Source organism: Typopeltis vanoorti, chromosome 11 (genome assembly GCF_054136105.1).
Source record: "Typopeltis vanoorti isolate ZY-2024b chromosome 11, IOZ_Tvanoo_1.0, whole genome shotgun sequence".
Lineage (NCBI taxonomy): Eukaryota > Metazoa > Arthropoda > Arachnida > Uropygi > Thelyphonidae > Typopeltis > Typopeltis vanoorti.
In genome coordinates, this window is record NC_143559.1 from 125,218,917 (window position 1) to 125,235,349 (window position 16,433).

Genomic DNA, 16,433 nt, shown 5'->3' on the forward strand with positions numbered 1-16,433 from the left:
TCTAGTCTGGTTAAAAGATCGGAATAATATTCTCCGGTTATTGTTTTACCCTTTTCAGGACAATTAATAAACAAAATGCCTTTAGCATCCCAAAACATCAATGCTGTGACCTTTCCTGCTGATGGAACCGACTTTGTCTTCTTTGGCTCTGACAACTGGCTTCTGTCCACTGTTTTGACTGCTGTTTGGATTCTGGTGTGTAATGGTGAATCCAAGTCTCATCCATAGTAATAATCAACCCACAAAATCAGTTTTGTTCTTGTAAAATGCTCCAAGCACTGTTCTGTTCAGAGATTTTCATGTGTGGTTTTGATCTGCTGTGAGCAAACGTGGCACCCATGTTGGGCAAAGCTTTTTCATTTGCAATTCTTCATGCAAAACATATCCTACATGTTCTTTTGAAATGCCTATCGTCTCAGCAATTTCATGCATTTGACTCGCCGGTCATCCAACACCATATTGTGCACTTTATCAATGATTTTGTTGTTGCACTTTTTGGACTTCCTTCACGTGGATCATCTTCAAGGCTGGTACTCCCGCGTTTAAGCTCAGCAGCCCATTTCTTAATTGTCAAAAACAAAGGAGAAGAGTGCCCATAAACTTTTATAAACTTCAAATGAATTTCTTTTGGTGGTAAACCTTTTACAAAGAATTTTATAACCACACGATATTCAATTTTCTCCGTTTCAATTTAATCTCTTGTTGTCTGTATCCAAGGGATACAGACAACACTTTTTCTTCACAATACTCAGACAGCTGTATAGAACAAACTACTTGATAGAATGACTTACAATTTCACATGGATGCTTATGACAGATATACCAACTTAGAAAAAGAAATCTTGCTGATAGTGTTGCCATCTATGGTCGAGGCTGAGAACATTTCAGACCACCCTCGTAGATTCTGCTAGATGAGCTTGGATCCTGTTTATCTTTCTGCTATTACAAAATATAGCAGTTAATAAAACTGAGCTGATCAGTGGCAGGTCATCCTGACATGAAGTACTAACTGATAAATTGCATGAAATTAAGTCTGAAATTATGCTTTGGCAGTCCAGTGTAAGTAGAAACAGAAAAGGGAAATTTTTCTTTCTAGGCTCTGCATAGGTCACTCATTTTACACATGCTAATCTACCAATGACAGATGACTTACCAATGTTTGAACACTGTAACAGTCACCTTACAATATGTCATCTTCTAGTGGAGTGTCTGCACTTCACTTGAGAGTGGAATACAATTTTTACTAATTTGGCTAAGCCATATATACTCAGGGAGATATATATATATATATTTTTTTTTTCAAATTCAAACTTTTTTTATTATTCATTTCTGCTGTTTTCATTATGCACATGTATGCTTATGAGAGTACAAGTACATACATATATAGAGTACAAGTATATACATACATTATGCATCTCCGTTTCAATATAGTATTATCATTATTATTTGACATCTCCAGCGAGTCCAAAGATTCATCGAGGGAGGGCACCTGCTCTACAGCTCTGTCTCCACCACTCAATCATCCAACTGACCACTACTACACCAACGCCATCTATTGCCGACCACCACTAGTATTTTCACAGACAATCACAAACATCCATGCCCTCAGCAGGATTCGAACCCGCAGCCTTTTGGCTGGAGAATGGATACACTAACCATTTGGCCAATCAGGCTGGCAATATGTATAAATTACATATATATAAAACTACAACGAAATTTAGATAGAATTCTAATATAGTTTTTTTACATATTTCTAACATTTTTTTACTTTTTTACTGTACTACTTATGTTACTTTTTTTTTACTTTGCATTTACATTTAATAACATTTTACATATATTTAAATTGAATTTTACACACACATTTAATTTATGTATATTTATTTACGTATACATTTTGCTTTTTTCTACAGAATTCTATACTGATTACTGTATTATACAGTGGTGTATACTCTAGATTGCTACAGTGTGAATCTAAAAAATTAAATGATCTGTCCAAGATTCATGTTTGTTTGTTTGTTTGTTTGTGTGTATTTATATTGAATAAACAGTGGCTTTTTTTGTATTATTTTATTAAATATAATGATAACAATTGAATGATAAAAAACCTCATTTCTATAATAATTATGTTCTATAATATTGGTCTATCTTTTTGTAAATGTGAATAGTTATTTATTAATGGTAAATATATATATTGAGCAAGCTACTCTGAACTTCATTAGTGCCTATCTAGATATGCATTCAAAATTCATGAAGTTTGTAACTTTTTACCAAAAATTAATTTGTACAACACATCAGATCATATATATCTTTTATATGTATATACTGCATTTTCTTGTACATAAGACGTTATTTACTTATTTAGCTACGTATTTTTTTACCTTGTGTGCTTGTGTCAATCAACCAACTAACCCTTTGTAATTTCTGTCAGCTAAGCATAATTTTCTTGCTATACTGAATGAGAATAAACATTGTATGTGTTTGTATGTTTCATTTTTTTTCTTCTGAGTTTTGCAATTAAAAATCAATTTCTTCTGGTCGTTTAAAGAAAACTTCTTATTATCAGAGTTAGTTGCTGAAACAGGCTTTTTTGAGAGCAGAACTTAGAAACAGATCCAGTTGTTGAATTTAGTCCATAGGTCTTTTTTGTTTCTGTGTAACTTCATGTAAGTTACCACAAGATATTCAGATACCTAATAGAAATGATAATAACAAAATTCAGACCAGTATTATCTTTAATGATACATAATATATAATAATAATATATAATTATTATTATATATTATGCTAAAAGAAAATTATCCATAACTTTCTTTTTTCCTCAACACTTTTCATTTCCATTTTATTGCATTTAATATTTTCTGTATCTTTTTAATATTCTTTGCACTATATTTTTCATGTGATACTGTATTTGCTAAACACCTTTGCAAATGATCCCTTGGATTGCTGTTATCTTTTTTTGGCAGATTTTATTCTGTTCCTCTCTTTAATGACAGAGTAAAATTTAGTAAATGAATATGCTGATTGGTGGGGTACCCTTTCTTAAAAATAATTTCTTTGGTTCGACTAGAAACTGTTCTAATCAGTTAACTTAAAATTTCAGGATGCCCAGTAGTAGCTTCTCAGTGAATGATGTCCGACAGTGTGTTGGTAAGTTCCACCTTTTATTAACTTTTTTTATAATTAAAACATATTTATTTTTATGCTAAATATAGAGTATATACAAAGAATATATTTACATATAACAAGTAAACAGGGATATGAATAATTTGTTATATAAAGCAGAGGATTTGACCATAAAATTTTAGTAATTTGTTATATTGAATGAATTCATTATAATAATGATGATTGTTGTTTAAGAGATACTTGTGCCATAAGGTTCCTTTAATTCATATGGAGATACATGAAAATATTATAGGATGTTAAAATGTTATAGGATATCATATGATGAAATTTTTCATTATATGGAAGGTTGGGAGAGAACATATGGACAACCATGGAAGTTAAGTTTGTTCGCAGTTGAGAAAAGGGTAGGAGCTAGATTTTTCCCTCAGAGCAGTGAGTGAGTGGAATAGTTTGCCTTTGGGGGGGGGGTAGTGAGTGCATCTAACATGAATGAATTTAAGAGAAGGTATGACAGCTGGTATGGTTGATTTATAGCCTCCCTTGATGAATCCTTGACTTCCTGTAGGTCTCAGATAATAACAATAAATAAAATAAGTGAAAAATATATTTCCTGTCAGATTTCCTGTTGATTTTGTATGACTGGTGTTCTTGTATTCTCTTTTTTGCTGAACACCCATTTTGTCTGAAGTTAGAATGGCTGACAGGAATAAATGTAGTTTATTCCTGTCAACAAACTATCATCATGGCTTCCATCTTCTAAAGATAAACATTCCCCTCTTGCTCTTCCTGGCGTCTACTAATCTCTTGCGACTGTCACTATCCTTACTTCAGACAAGCTGGGCATTCACTAGAAAAGAGAATACAAGAACACCAGTCCTACATCATCAACAGGAAATCTTAGAAATATGGTCTTGCACAACATGGAATAGATGTGGACTACAATGTCCTATGTTCTGAAATGTTCTTACTCATCTCTGTCACTATAAATTCAAATGTTCATTGAAAGAAAGTGCTGAAGTCTTACTTCACCCCTGTGAACTTGAATCAGAGCACTTTCTTTTAATCCTATTTAATCCAGTTAATTAATAACTAATAATACAGTGTTTCATCTGTTGTTCTTTTGCATTGTAATATATAACATCGCATAGCTCTCACTGTTTCAAATCAATCCATTGTTCGCATTCTACCTTGTAATTAACTAACGTCGTCACTGATGATGGCCTTCCCTGTAATTTTCAGGGTGAAATATATGGCCTTTAAATAAATATTATTTACTTTAATTTCCTTGTGTTTTTTGTGTGAATTGAAAAATAATGATGATAATGGCTGTACTGAAAGTTGACTTTAATTAATTGTGCCACTTATTTGAGAATTCTAACGTCAAGTAGATATACCCCAATGCTTAGTTTTCTTATGTGATGTATATTATTATTATTATTATTAAGAGAGACCCCCAGGCAGTCAGAGACTCATCGAGGGAGGCCACATACTATACACACCAGCTATCATACTTATTCTTGAATTCATTCACATTGCTTGCACTCACAACATCCAATGGCAATTCATTCCAATCACGCACCACCCTCTGAGAGTAAAATCTTGCCCTCACACCCTTCTTGGTGGTCTTCATTCTTAGCTTCTAAGGATGCCCTCTCGTCCTTTCCCCACCCTCCATAAATTGAAAAATTCCATCAATTGAAATCCTGTATGACCCTTTCAGAAGTTTGTAAGTCTCAATCATATCACCTCTCTTTCTCCTATTTGCTAGTGTCTGCAGTCTACAAATTCTCAATCTGTCTTCATAATGTATTCCACAATTCTGATATCATTTTTAACAATTCTCTCCAATATATCAGAATCACAACAGAAATCATTGAAAGATAAAGTTATATAAACAAAAATATAAATATAAAGTTATAAAGTTAACTTTATAAAATAACATAAAGTTGTACAAAGATATATAAAACTGAAAGGACAAGTAGAAATGGTTCAACATTGCCAGAGTATTGCTGTTTGTCTACAGAGAAAAATTCTGAAAAATCTTAAGACTTAATTGTATTCACATATTTAGATGGAGGAACTTATCAGTGCTGCAGTTCTCTAAAGAGTTATATTAAGTATTGATAGCTTATTTTATTAAAGGAGATTTATCTGTACTTCATTTTGTATCAGTTATTTCCATGTTCTTTCCACTAGACCTCATTTACTATACCTCTGGTAAAAAAAAAAAAAAAACAGAAAATAAGAACAAACTACTGTTATTAGATATGCTAGTCACCAGACAACCAAATGGCAGAATTATATAAAAATTACACTAAAAATTTTTGGCAAAGGAGCAGAAAGCATAAAGAACAGGATGTTTCTTACCTTTATTGTTTTTAAATTCAGTTTTGATGTACTGATAATTTGCATGCAGGTTTTATGCTTTGTAGCCCAAAATATTATAAGCAGAAAAGGAAGATTGAGATTTTGGTGAAAACATGCTCCAGTATGCTTTTTAATAACTATTTTACGTTTCAGAAGGAATGATAAGTTATGGTGTTAAATGGTTAAGAATTGTTTCAGTGAAGCATTCTTTACACATGTTTTGGATTAGGAGACTGGAAAGAAACTGAAATTAAAAAGGTGTCATCTCATCGTGTGTTGAGAATGGTTGCATGCGAGTTTTTTCATAAAAGAATTAACAATAGGTTCTGATATGATTTGCATAAATGACAAACATCTGTGTGCTTTTAGAACTATTGACGAAGAAGATATCATGAGTGGAAGAGTTTTATTATGGGAATCTCACCCATGAAGGACTGTTAATCTGTAACACATTAGTACCATAAATGAGCCAAGAATATGATAATCCAGGTGCCCTGTTCTAGAGACCAAAGATGGTACTTAGTTCAAGCCACTTGTCTGATGGTCACATGCAAAAGACTTTCAGAAACATCTATGCTGCTTTTGATTTATATTCTTTTCTACCATCTCTGAAGGATAAATTACCACATCTTTCACTGCCAGTTGTCTATTAAGTGTCCTGTTTTGTCAACTTTCATTTTTGACAGATTGGCCATTCTGCTAAGATCAGAATCAGAGAACATCCAGACTACATTAAATTTTTAGAATCAGAAGTTTGGCCTTGCTTGCCATGCCATTGACACCAGACAGCGAGTTCTTTGGAAGCAAGCCAAGCTAGTTCATTCCAGCAGATTTAAATTTGATTGTCTGTTCCTTGAAATTTATGAAACTTTACAATATCATTTGGAATTTCAACCACCCTGATTACATGCCATTCTCAAAGTTCTGGGAAGTGATCACCATAAACTGTTAATAATAATTATTATGGTTGTTGTTATTATTTTATAATATTGATTCATTATTTGTCCAGGTAGGATCGTGATCTAATGGAGCCTAAGTGGATGAATCTGAAAGTAACATTGAAATCTTTGACATATAGTCAGCTTTATTCATGATAATTGTTACATTGCCTTTGTCATCTTTGATGATGATATCCAATATTTAACAGTCTTGATGGGGAAGTCAAGAAAAAGGTATATCACCTTGTTCTTTAAGCAATGTTTCCATTCTGGAAGAGCTAAACATATTTATCTCAAGGTGTCTTTTGGTGATTTTTGTGATAGGATACAGTCCACAAGGTTGGCTATTGAAAGTTGATTCTTTGTCTTACTTGAAATTACATTTTAATAATAGATGCTGATCTATAGTCTTTTTTAGACAATATGATCAATTCTTCTTATTATGTTACTTTTTTATCCTGCAATAACAGACAAATCAACAAGCCTAATGCTCTTTACAACAAAAAGTTGTGAAGATCATTGTAAGGAAGTTGTACAAAGAACAAGGAAATTATCATCAAAGCAGACAAAGGCAATGCAACAGTTATCATGAATAAAGCTGATTACATGTCATAGATTTCACTCTTGCTTTCAGATTTGTCCACTTATACTGCATTACGCCACGACCTTACTTGGACAAATCATGAAAATCTTTTATGCAACATGCTTGCTTTGGCCCATAGATCTCAACAAAAAGTTGAAATCAATGCACTCTTTAACTCCATGACATATATAGAATATGTAAGGTTTACAGGGCAGGCATTCCTCTTATACCATTTGTGGATGCTATTATATAGGGAAACCTATATAACATTTTATTCATAACTAAAAATTCACACGTATACCACAGTAATTAAATTTTAATATGTAGATATTTTGTCTTAAGTATCTTAAGACATCATCAGTACAGTTATTACAAACAATACTAGGAATTACATTCAAAGCATGTGCACAAACTGTTCCTTTTAATGTAATTCCTAGTATTTCTGTAATAACTGTACTGATGATGATGTCTTAAGATACTTAAGACAAAATATCTACATATTATTAAAATTTAATCACTGTGGTATACATGTGAATTTTTAGTAGCGATTGTGGATGGTATCAATTCACTTGTACATCTTTTATCCAAGCATCTTTCTAATTCACTAAAAACTATATTAGACACATGGACTCCTTCATAAAGAGCTCTGAACACGTTGTGCAGAAACTATCTGAAATTTCCATTGTGCCATTGGACATTTTAGTTATTCTAGATATTGTTTCTTTGTTTACCATGTCCCCGCAGATGAAGTCCTAGAGTTCATTGATGATCTGTTCACTCCTGATATTTCTCATATTCAGACATTATCTCCACCCTAATTACTTCAGATGGAATGGAAAAATTTTCAAGTAACTTCTTTATGGTCTTGCACTGGGCAGTCCCCTATGTCCTCCATGTGCTGATTATTAATGGAAAATTTTGAAAAATGTTTTCTCACATCAACAAATTCTAAACTTTCAATTTGGTGGAGATAAGTAGATGACATATTCATCATCTGGAAGAAATATAATGCCCTGATTTCCATGATTTTCTTTTGTCTGTACAACTGAACTCATTCCACCAAAAAAAAAAAAAAGAAATTACTTTAGAACTAGAAAGTGAGGGGAAAAAAACCTTTTTTAGATGTTTTAATACCCCCCCCCCCTAAAAAAAAATAAAATAAAGAAAAGGCTTTTCACTTGGTGTATATTGCAAGTCTACTCATATGGGCTGTTACCTGCACTCATCTTCTTTCAACCATGTCCAACAAAAACCAGGTATTATGAGTATGCTTGAGCCTCCGTAGCTCAGTCGGTATAGACGAAGCTCTTCATCATTATCATCATCATTAAATTCCTGCCATGTACCCTCAAGAGGTGTACAGGATATGATAATATTACATGAAAAAAATTACATCATTATTAACTTCCTATCTACAATTTTCCTCCAAATCAGTCTGTTACTTCTCAAGACTCCAACATTATCAGATCTTATATTTCTTTCGTCTAAGGCACTTTGTACTGTATCAATCCACTTATATCTGGGTCGTTTTCCTGCCAACCTGGCAGAGAACACTTGTTTTGCTAATCTTTCTTTGCCCATCCTGTTTAAGTGACCATACCACCAGAGATTAGCTCTGCTAACGCATTACTGAATGCTGACAATGTCAAGTTCTTTCCTAATATCCTCATTTTTAATATGATATTGCCATTGATGCCATCTGTTCATGCCAATAATTTTTCTCAGGACTCTCATATCTGCGGTCTCTAGTCTTTGGTCAAGTGTTTTACTTCTGCCCAGCTCTCAGATCCATAAGTTAAAACTGGTTTGAACACTGTCTTGTATACAGCTAATTTAGTGTTTCTAAATTAGCTGTATATTCCGACTAATTTCTCTCTTATTCCATATGAATTTATTCAATTGACTTCCCCCCATACCAGCTTTGCTGATTCTGTTTTCTATTTCGATATTTAATTTACCATCTTCACTAAAAATTGTGCCTAAGTAGCTGAAATGTTTTACTTGTTCCACAGGTTCTCCATTCACAACACAGTTGACATTTTCAGTGATTCTGCCTATTTTCATTGTCTTTGTTTTTTTATTGCTGACCTTCATACCATATCTATTATTACAACAGTTATTACAACATTTTTATATTACAACAGTTATTCATTTTAGTCAGAGAATCTTGCAGACTTGTAGCGGATTTATTTAGAAGTATAACATCATCTGCATAAAGCAAACAGCTGACATTAACATCTCCAATTTTGATATCATGTTTAATACCACTTTCCCTCATAATGTGATCCATATAGATAATGAATAACAGAGGGGATAATGTACATCCTTGTCTCACACCAGATTTAACATTAAACCCTCTTCCTTTACTTCCTTCGATTCTAACTGCCATAGTGTATTGAATAGTTTCTCTCTTGGCACCTTGTCATATGCCTTTTCCAAATCGACAAAACTTAAATACAGATCTTTGTTATATTCCCATGCTTTCTGGACTATTTGTCGTACAGTGAAGATCTGATCCTGACAGCTTCTATTTGGCCTGAATGCAGCTTATTCTTCACCAAGCTTTTCTTCCACAATTCTTCTCAACCATTTCTCAAGTATACTTGCATAGATCTTGCCAGGAACACTCAATAATTCTCTGTAATTCTCACATTCAGTTTTATTTCCCTTTTTATATATGGGTACTATGAGAGCTCTACTCCAATCATCGGGAATTCGTCCCTCTGTCCAGGCTTTCTCAACTATGCAGTGCGCCACTGTAAGACTCTTATGCCACCATACTTCAGCATTTCTGGTCAAATATCATCTACTCCTGCTGCCTTTCCACATTTCAAGCCTTTGATGGCTTTTTCTACTTCAAGCATGGATATGTATTCCTGACTGCATGCCTGGTCAGTGTTTTTTACCACTGTGTTTCATTTAGCAGTTTTTCAAAGTAGTTACTCCATACCTCAAGGATATCTTTTTCTCCCGTTTTCATGTCACCTTTATCATTTCTAACTCCTTTTACAGCACTCTTTCCTCCATTCCTAAGCTTCTTCAACAACCTCCAGAATATTTTGCCACCTTCTTGATATTTATTTTCTATATTCTTGCCAAAGTCCTCCCATGACTTTTGTTTAGCTAGTTTTACACAGTGTTTAGCATTCTTGCATTTTTCTCTGTATTCTCTAACAGCACAAGCTGACTTATTTGCCAGGAACTTTTGATATGCTTGCTTCTTTTCCTTCACTGCCTCTTAAACTTCCTGTGTCCACCATGGAGTTCTAATTTTTCTATCTTTGCAGACAACTTCACCACATGCCTCTCTAGCTGAATCAATCAGAGCTTTCTTCAAGGCTTGCCACTGAATCTCCGAGGTTTGATTCCTGTTCTGAAACTCTTTCATTTTTTCTTCAATAATCTTTGTGTATTTTAGTCTACAGTTCACATCCGAGTGCTGCTCAACTTTTATTCACTTTAAAACTTTCTTGCATGTTATTCTTTTCAATATGGAATTCAATTTTATACTGCTCAAGACTAAATAGTGATCACTTTAAATTTCAAATCCTCTGTACATTCTGGTGTCCTGCACCAGGGAGAAAACATCACTGTGAACAATAATAGTCAATGAGACTTTTCTTATTCCTTGCCTCTTCTCTCCATGTGAATTTGTGCACATTTTTATGTTGGAACATGGTGTTAGTAATAACCACTCCATGTCCTGAGCAGAAATCCAGCAGGTATTTGCCATTATTATTAGCTTTGCTCTTTTCTCCAAATTTTCCCAAAATATTTTTGTATGTCTGACAATCATTGCCTACTCTGCTATTCAGATCCCTAACAAGGATCAACTTTCCTTTTTCATTGTGTCAGTTGCTTTTTCTAATGCCTTAAAAAATTCTTCCACTTCTACCTTAGCAGAACCTTCTGTGGGACCATAGGCACAAATAAATCTCATTGTACAGTTCCCCATTCTCATATTTGCCCACATCACTCTACTTGAGACTGACTGCCATTCAAGAAGAATTAGCCTCGTATTTTGTGTTGAATACTATGGCTACTCATTCTTTTCCTTGATTTTCATTGAATGAATATAAATAACATTTTGTATTTATTGCTCAGAAAGATCTCACCAGTTGTTGTCTTTTTTGTTTCAGTCACCCCTATTATGTTGATCTGGTACTTATCTAATTCCTCAGCTAGCTCCATTTCTTTGTCATTCAGGTTTCTTATGTTGATAGTACCGATCTTTAACTCTGGTGATGTTGAGTTGGGGTGTGTTTTCAGATTTGTTCCAGTAGCTGACTTTTTGCTGTTTGCCCTGGTTCCCTGGTGAAAACAACGGGGGCCTTGTTTAACCGGGCGATGCCCCAACCGGCATGAAATTTTGTCATGTTGTACCATCATTTTTTATTTTGGTTTAACCAATAAGAACACAATTTGGTCGCTAAATCCCAAATTGCCAGGCCATCTTCGTTCGTTTATTATCCAAGTAGATACCCAACAGGGTGCACCACGAGAAGGTGAGGATTGGACATTATGTCCAAAGCCCTGGTCAGTTCTCCACATTCGTTTAAAGGCTATGTGGAGGTCTCCTCTCAGTTATATAGCTTTGACCCTTAAGCATCTCTATTCAGAATGCAAATGAAGTTTTCTATGATGCTGCCTATTTTCATAGTCTTGGTCTTTTTATTGCTGACTTTCATGCCATATTTGTTACAGCTGTTATTCAATTCAGTTAGAGAATGTTGGAGATTTGCACTAGATTTGTTAAGTACAACATCATCTGCATAAAACAAAGAGCTGAGTTTGACATCTCCATTTCTAATATCAGGCCTAATGTCACCCATATAGATGATGAATACGAGTGGAGATAATGTGCATCTGTGTCTTACCCCTGATTTTACATGAAACCATCTTCTTGTATATCCTTCAATTCTAACTGCTCCCTACAACTTAAATATAGACTATGTATTGCTTTCTATAACGTTCCATTCACCCAATGAAATTGAAGTACAGTATTTTGAAAAGCTTTTCTCTGGCACCTTGTCATATGCCTTTTCGAGATCTTCAGAATTTATGTACAGATACTTGTCATATTTCCACAATTTCTCAACTATTTGTCTTAAAGTGAAAATCTGATCTTGACTACCCTATTTGGCCTGAACCAAGCTGCTTCTTCTCCAAGTTTCTCTTCCACAATCATTATCAACCTCTTTTCAAGCACACTTGCATAAATCTTACCTGGAACACTCAGCAGAGAAATTCCTCCGTAATTCTCACATTCAGCTTTATATTCCCTTTTTTATATATATAAATGGGTACTATAAGAGTGAGAGCTCTATTCCAATCAGGTCCTCTGAATTATGTAGCGTAGCCACTACAAAACTTTTAGACCCCCATACTTAAGCTCTGGTCAAATATCATCTACTACAACTACCTTTCCACATTTCAAGTTTTTAACGGCTTCTTCTACCTCAAGTATTAATATGTACTACTCCTCTTTGCATTCCTCTTGAAAATTTTCTAGTATTGTTCTGTCACTGCTTGGTTCGTTTAACAGTCTTTCAAAGTAATTACTTCGACATCTAGGACAGCGTTTCCCAGATTTTTCCTACGATGGAACACTACACAAATCCTGAAATTTTAACGGAACACCTTGGTTATTTTGTAATGTATTAATTATGGCATAATCATAAAGAGTATTAGTACACTTATGTATACGGTGTGACATGTTGACAAATATAAAATTACATTTAAATCAGTTATCAATCACTGGACTAATGAAATCTTGTACATATTGTAATTTCCTCATTAATTTGTGCTGATTTTCATTGACATATCCCATTCTGATCACCAAAAGTTTATAATATTATAAGTACTTTCGAGTGAATGCAGACTTTTCTCCTGTGTGCTGGTAGTTTTCCCCCTCCTTTTGTACATCTTGGAGATCGCTTTGTAGGCTGAGGTGGATGAACACTATCTGTTGCATCACAAACACCTTCAATAAGAGATTTCTTAACACCAAAATTAAACAAAGCCCCTTGTCTCTCATTCATATTAAAATTTAAATCTGTTGACCTATTACTTTTAAAAAATCAAGTCACTACGGTTTTGAAAGAAGCACTTTCACCCCACAATATGAACTAGCGAAGAAAGTATTCAGTTTACTAGATTTGAGAACTGGATACAGACTACCTTGATCTTCAATTTCAGTGGAAAATTTTTTTTTTATACTTCCTTGCTGATTGGTCACTAACATTTGCAACACAGATGTTATTTCGTTCAGATTTGAGAACAGAGGATATGCTGCCCATTGTTGTAATTGGCTTGCAGGGAATTTTTATGACTGGTCATAAACAGCTGTATTCCCTTTCCCGAATTACTTCCATGTTTAAAAATATAAGCTTGGTCACTGACATCACGGAACACTTATTTACTTTCTGCGGAACACAATTTGGGAAACCCTGATCTAGGATATCCTTATCTTCGGTTTTCATGTCACCTTTATCATCTTTGATTCCTTTTACAGTAATGTTTCCTCCATTTCCAAGTTTTTTCAATAGCCTGCAGAATATTTTGCCACCTTCCTGATATTTATTATCCATATTCTTATCAAGGTCTTCCCATGACTTCTGTTTAGCTACTTTTACACACAAGTTAGCCCTCTTACATTTTTCTCTGTATTCTTTTAGGGCATCTGACAAATTATTTGCTAGGAACTTTTATTATGCTTTCTTCTTTTCCGGGACTGATTCTTTAACTCTTATGTCCACCATGGTGTTCTTATTTTTCTATCCTTGCAGACAACTTCACCACATACCTCCCTAGCTGAATCAATCAGAGTTTGCCACTGAGACTCCAAGGTTTGGTTCTTGTTTTCAATTTGTTTCATCCTTTCTTCAATAATGTTTGTATATTTCAGTCCACAATTTACTTGTAAAAGCTGCTGAACTTTAATTCTTTTTAAAACTTTCTTACATACTGTTTTTTTTTTTAATCCTGTTTAGTACTAAGTAATGATCACTTCCAATTTCACATCTTCTGTACGCTCTTGGGTCTTGAACCAGCATGTTGATATCACTATCAACAATCATCTAGTCAATGAGGCTTTTCTTATTTCTTGTGTCTTCCCTCCACGTGAACTTGTGCACATCTTTATATTGAAACATGGTGTTAGTAATGACCAGTCCATGTTCTGAGCAGAAGTACAGTAAATAGTTGCTATTATTAGCCCTTTTCTCAGGAAGGGAAAAGCTCTTTTCTTAGCGCTGCCCTTCAAAAATGTTCCTATATGCCTGGTGGGATTCATTTCCTACTCTGCTGGTTGGAAAAACCTAGGTTCGATTCTTGTCCAAGACGTGAGGAATCTGGTTTCTTTCGATAAAGGTAAGTTAGTTGGTCTCATATGGAGGTAGGTTTTTCACCCAGAAACTCGGGTTTATCGTCCCCCAGAACAGGCAAACTGTCCCTGTGAACACACATCTACAGACATAGGACACACTGGGAGGAATAGGGCTAATCACCTTATTCTCGAGGTCGTCACAGTTTTGAATCATAATAGGCCATGCCTAATACAAATATAACGGAACACTAGGGCCTAATATATGGAAAAGGAGGATACATATTCTTAAAAAAAAGGGGGAGTCTTTATCATAAGAGGTGAAGTAAACTTTATGAAGAGCTACAAACTCCATTCTAACAACTTGTTTGCAATGGTTATTCACAGAAACTCATACACAAACTGTTCTCTAATCCTACTCCATAGAAAATTCCTGACATTCACTACAGGGCTTAGTTTCTATCCCTTAATTTCCATCCAGTACATACCTTACTCTCCATCAAGATTACTAATTTCCTCAAAGCTCATAAGATCAGGGTGGCCTTCAAGCCTATTTTGACTATACAATGTTTACTTTGTTCTCCTAAAGAACACAACCCGCACCATAGACATCCTGGGGTTTATAATATTCCATTCTCTTGTGGCCTTGCTTACGTTAGCCAGGTATCGTGACGATTTGAAATAAGACAGAAAGAACACATTGGAGATGTCAACAACAAAGAAGACAACCCTGGCCTGGCACTTCATTTTTCCTATAGACACTATAACACTGAGTCAAATAAGAGTTCCATGTCTTACATGGAAGACAACTTTACTACTTGCAACATGAAAGAATCTATTATGGTAATCTTTTCACAAGACACTCTTAAAAGGAATCAAGGATTGATATTGAGATCACTTATCAGATCTCTTCATATGTCAGACTTCAACTTTTCAGCAACTATCTGCATACAATGCTGAATAGCTAACTCATGCCACCTTCCATGTTCCACTTTGTTTCCACTTGCCCTGAAGAAGCCACAAAGTTTTAGTGGTGTCATTATCTTTTAGCAGATTTCATTATCTTTTTGGAGTCAGTTATGACCAAATAAAACCCACTTTATTTCTAATTAACTCTTACTGGATATGGAAACTTTCAACCAATAAGATTGAATATTAATAGTATTGAAATGTAAGTTATTTGAAAATCTCTGAAGAATGCATTGGAGATTGCTAATTAAAAGAAGGATAGATATTTTAGAATTGGAAGTATTTGTCTAGTCAAATGAGAAAGCAGAGTATAGAGTATTGTCATAAAAAAAAACAGTAATAGATATACATTTGATGTAGAGAAGGAATGCAAAGTTGATGAAAAAATTAATATAGAGCCTTGAGGCATCCTATCATTAGTGCATAGTTGAGGATAAAAATCCATATATCATTGCACATGTTTGTCTAGGAAGAAAAATGATAATCATTTGCAAATGATAGAACTTAGGCAATGTTCTTGTTTGTTTGTTTTTATCTGAGTATAAGGTATTTTTTCATGCATTCTTACATTTGATTATTTGAATTTTTATTTATTTATTTTTTGAAGTAATTCAGTTATTATATCTTTATTGAATTACTTTAATTCAAGTTTCTGTAAATAGTATTGATTTTGCTTTTTAAGAGATGGAAATATATATTGTCATTATTAATATAATTAACGGCTATTTTAGCCTGTTTTTGTTTAGGAGCGTCCCTTATATTTAATACATTGGCTAACATAACTCAAAAGGGGTATATATATATTTTAGGGCATTATGGGCGAGTATAGAAGGCAATTATGGCAGAATAAAAAATGTGGAAAGATTATATACATACCTTGATTTTGGTTTAAAGATGCCTTCTAAATCCAAGCTCTTGTTGAAGGGGGGGGGGGAAGAGGGAAAGAACATGGGGATGTACTTGAGACACGGGAAATAAGTTTGGGAACCCGGGTTACTATTAATAATATATATATATATATATATATATATATATTATTTTGTTGTGGGGAGAGGGGGGGGGGGAAGAAGGGGAAGGGTATCCTGGGGCAAGGGTTTACGGGGTGTGGACCGTTTCGGTCATCGTCTGAA

General features: G+C 34.2%; 1 protein-coding gene across 2 annotated transcripts in view; it reads left to right on the forward strand.

Annotated features, from left to right (window-relative positions):
* LOC150102025 (lysine-specific demethylase 2A-like) overlaps window positions 1-16,433 on the forward strand; it is a 478,446-nt gene that overhangs the window by 256,338 nt on the left and 205,675 nt on the right. For both annotated transcript variants that reach the window (XM_090400997.1, XM_090400998.1), the window contains exon 4: window positions 3,100-3,146. In XM_090400997.1, the coding sequence (XP_090257123.1) occupies window positions 3,100-3,146 (47 nt within the window). The remainder of the gene's footprint in view (window positions 1-3,099; window positions 3,147-16,433) is intronic.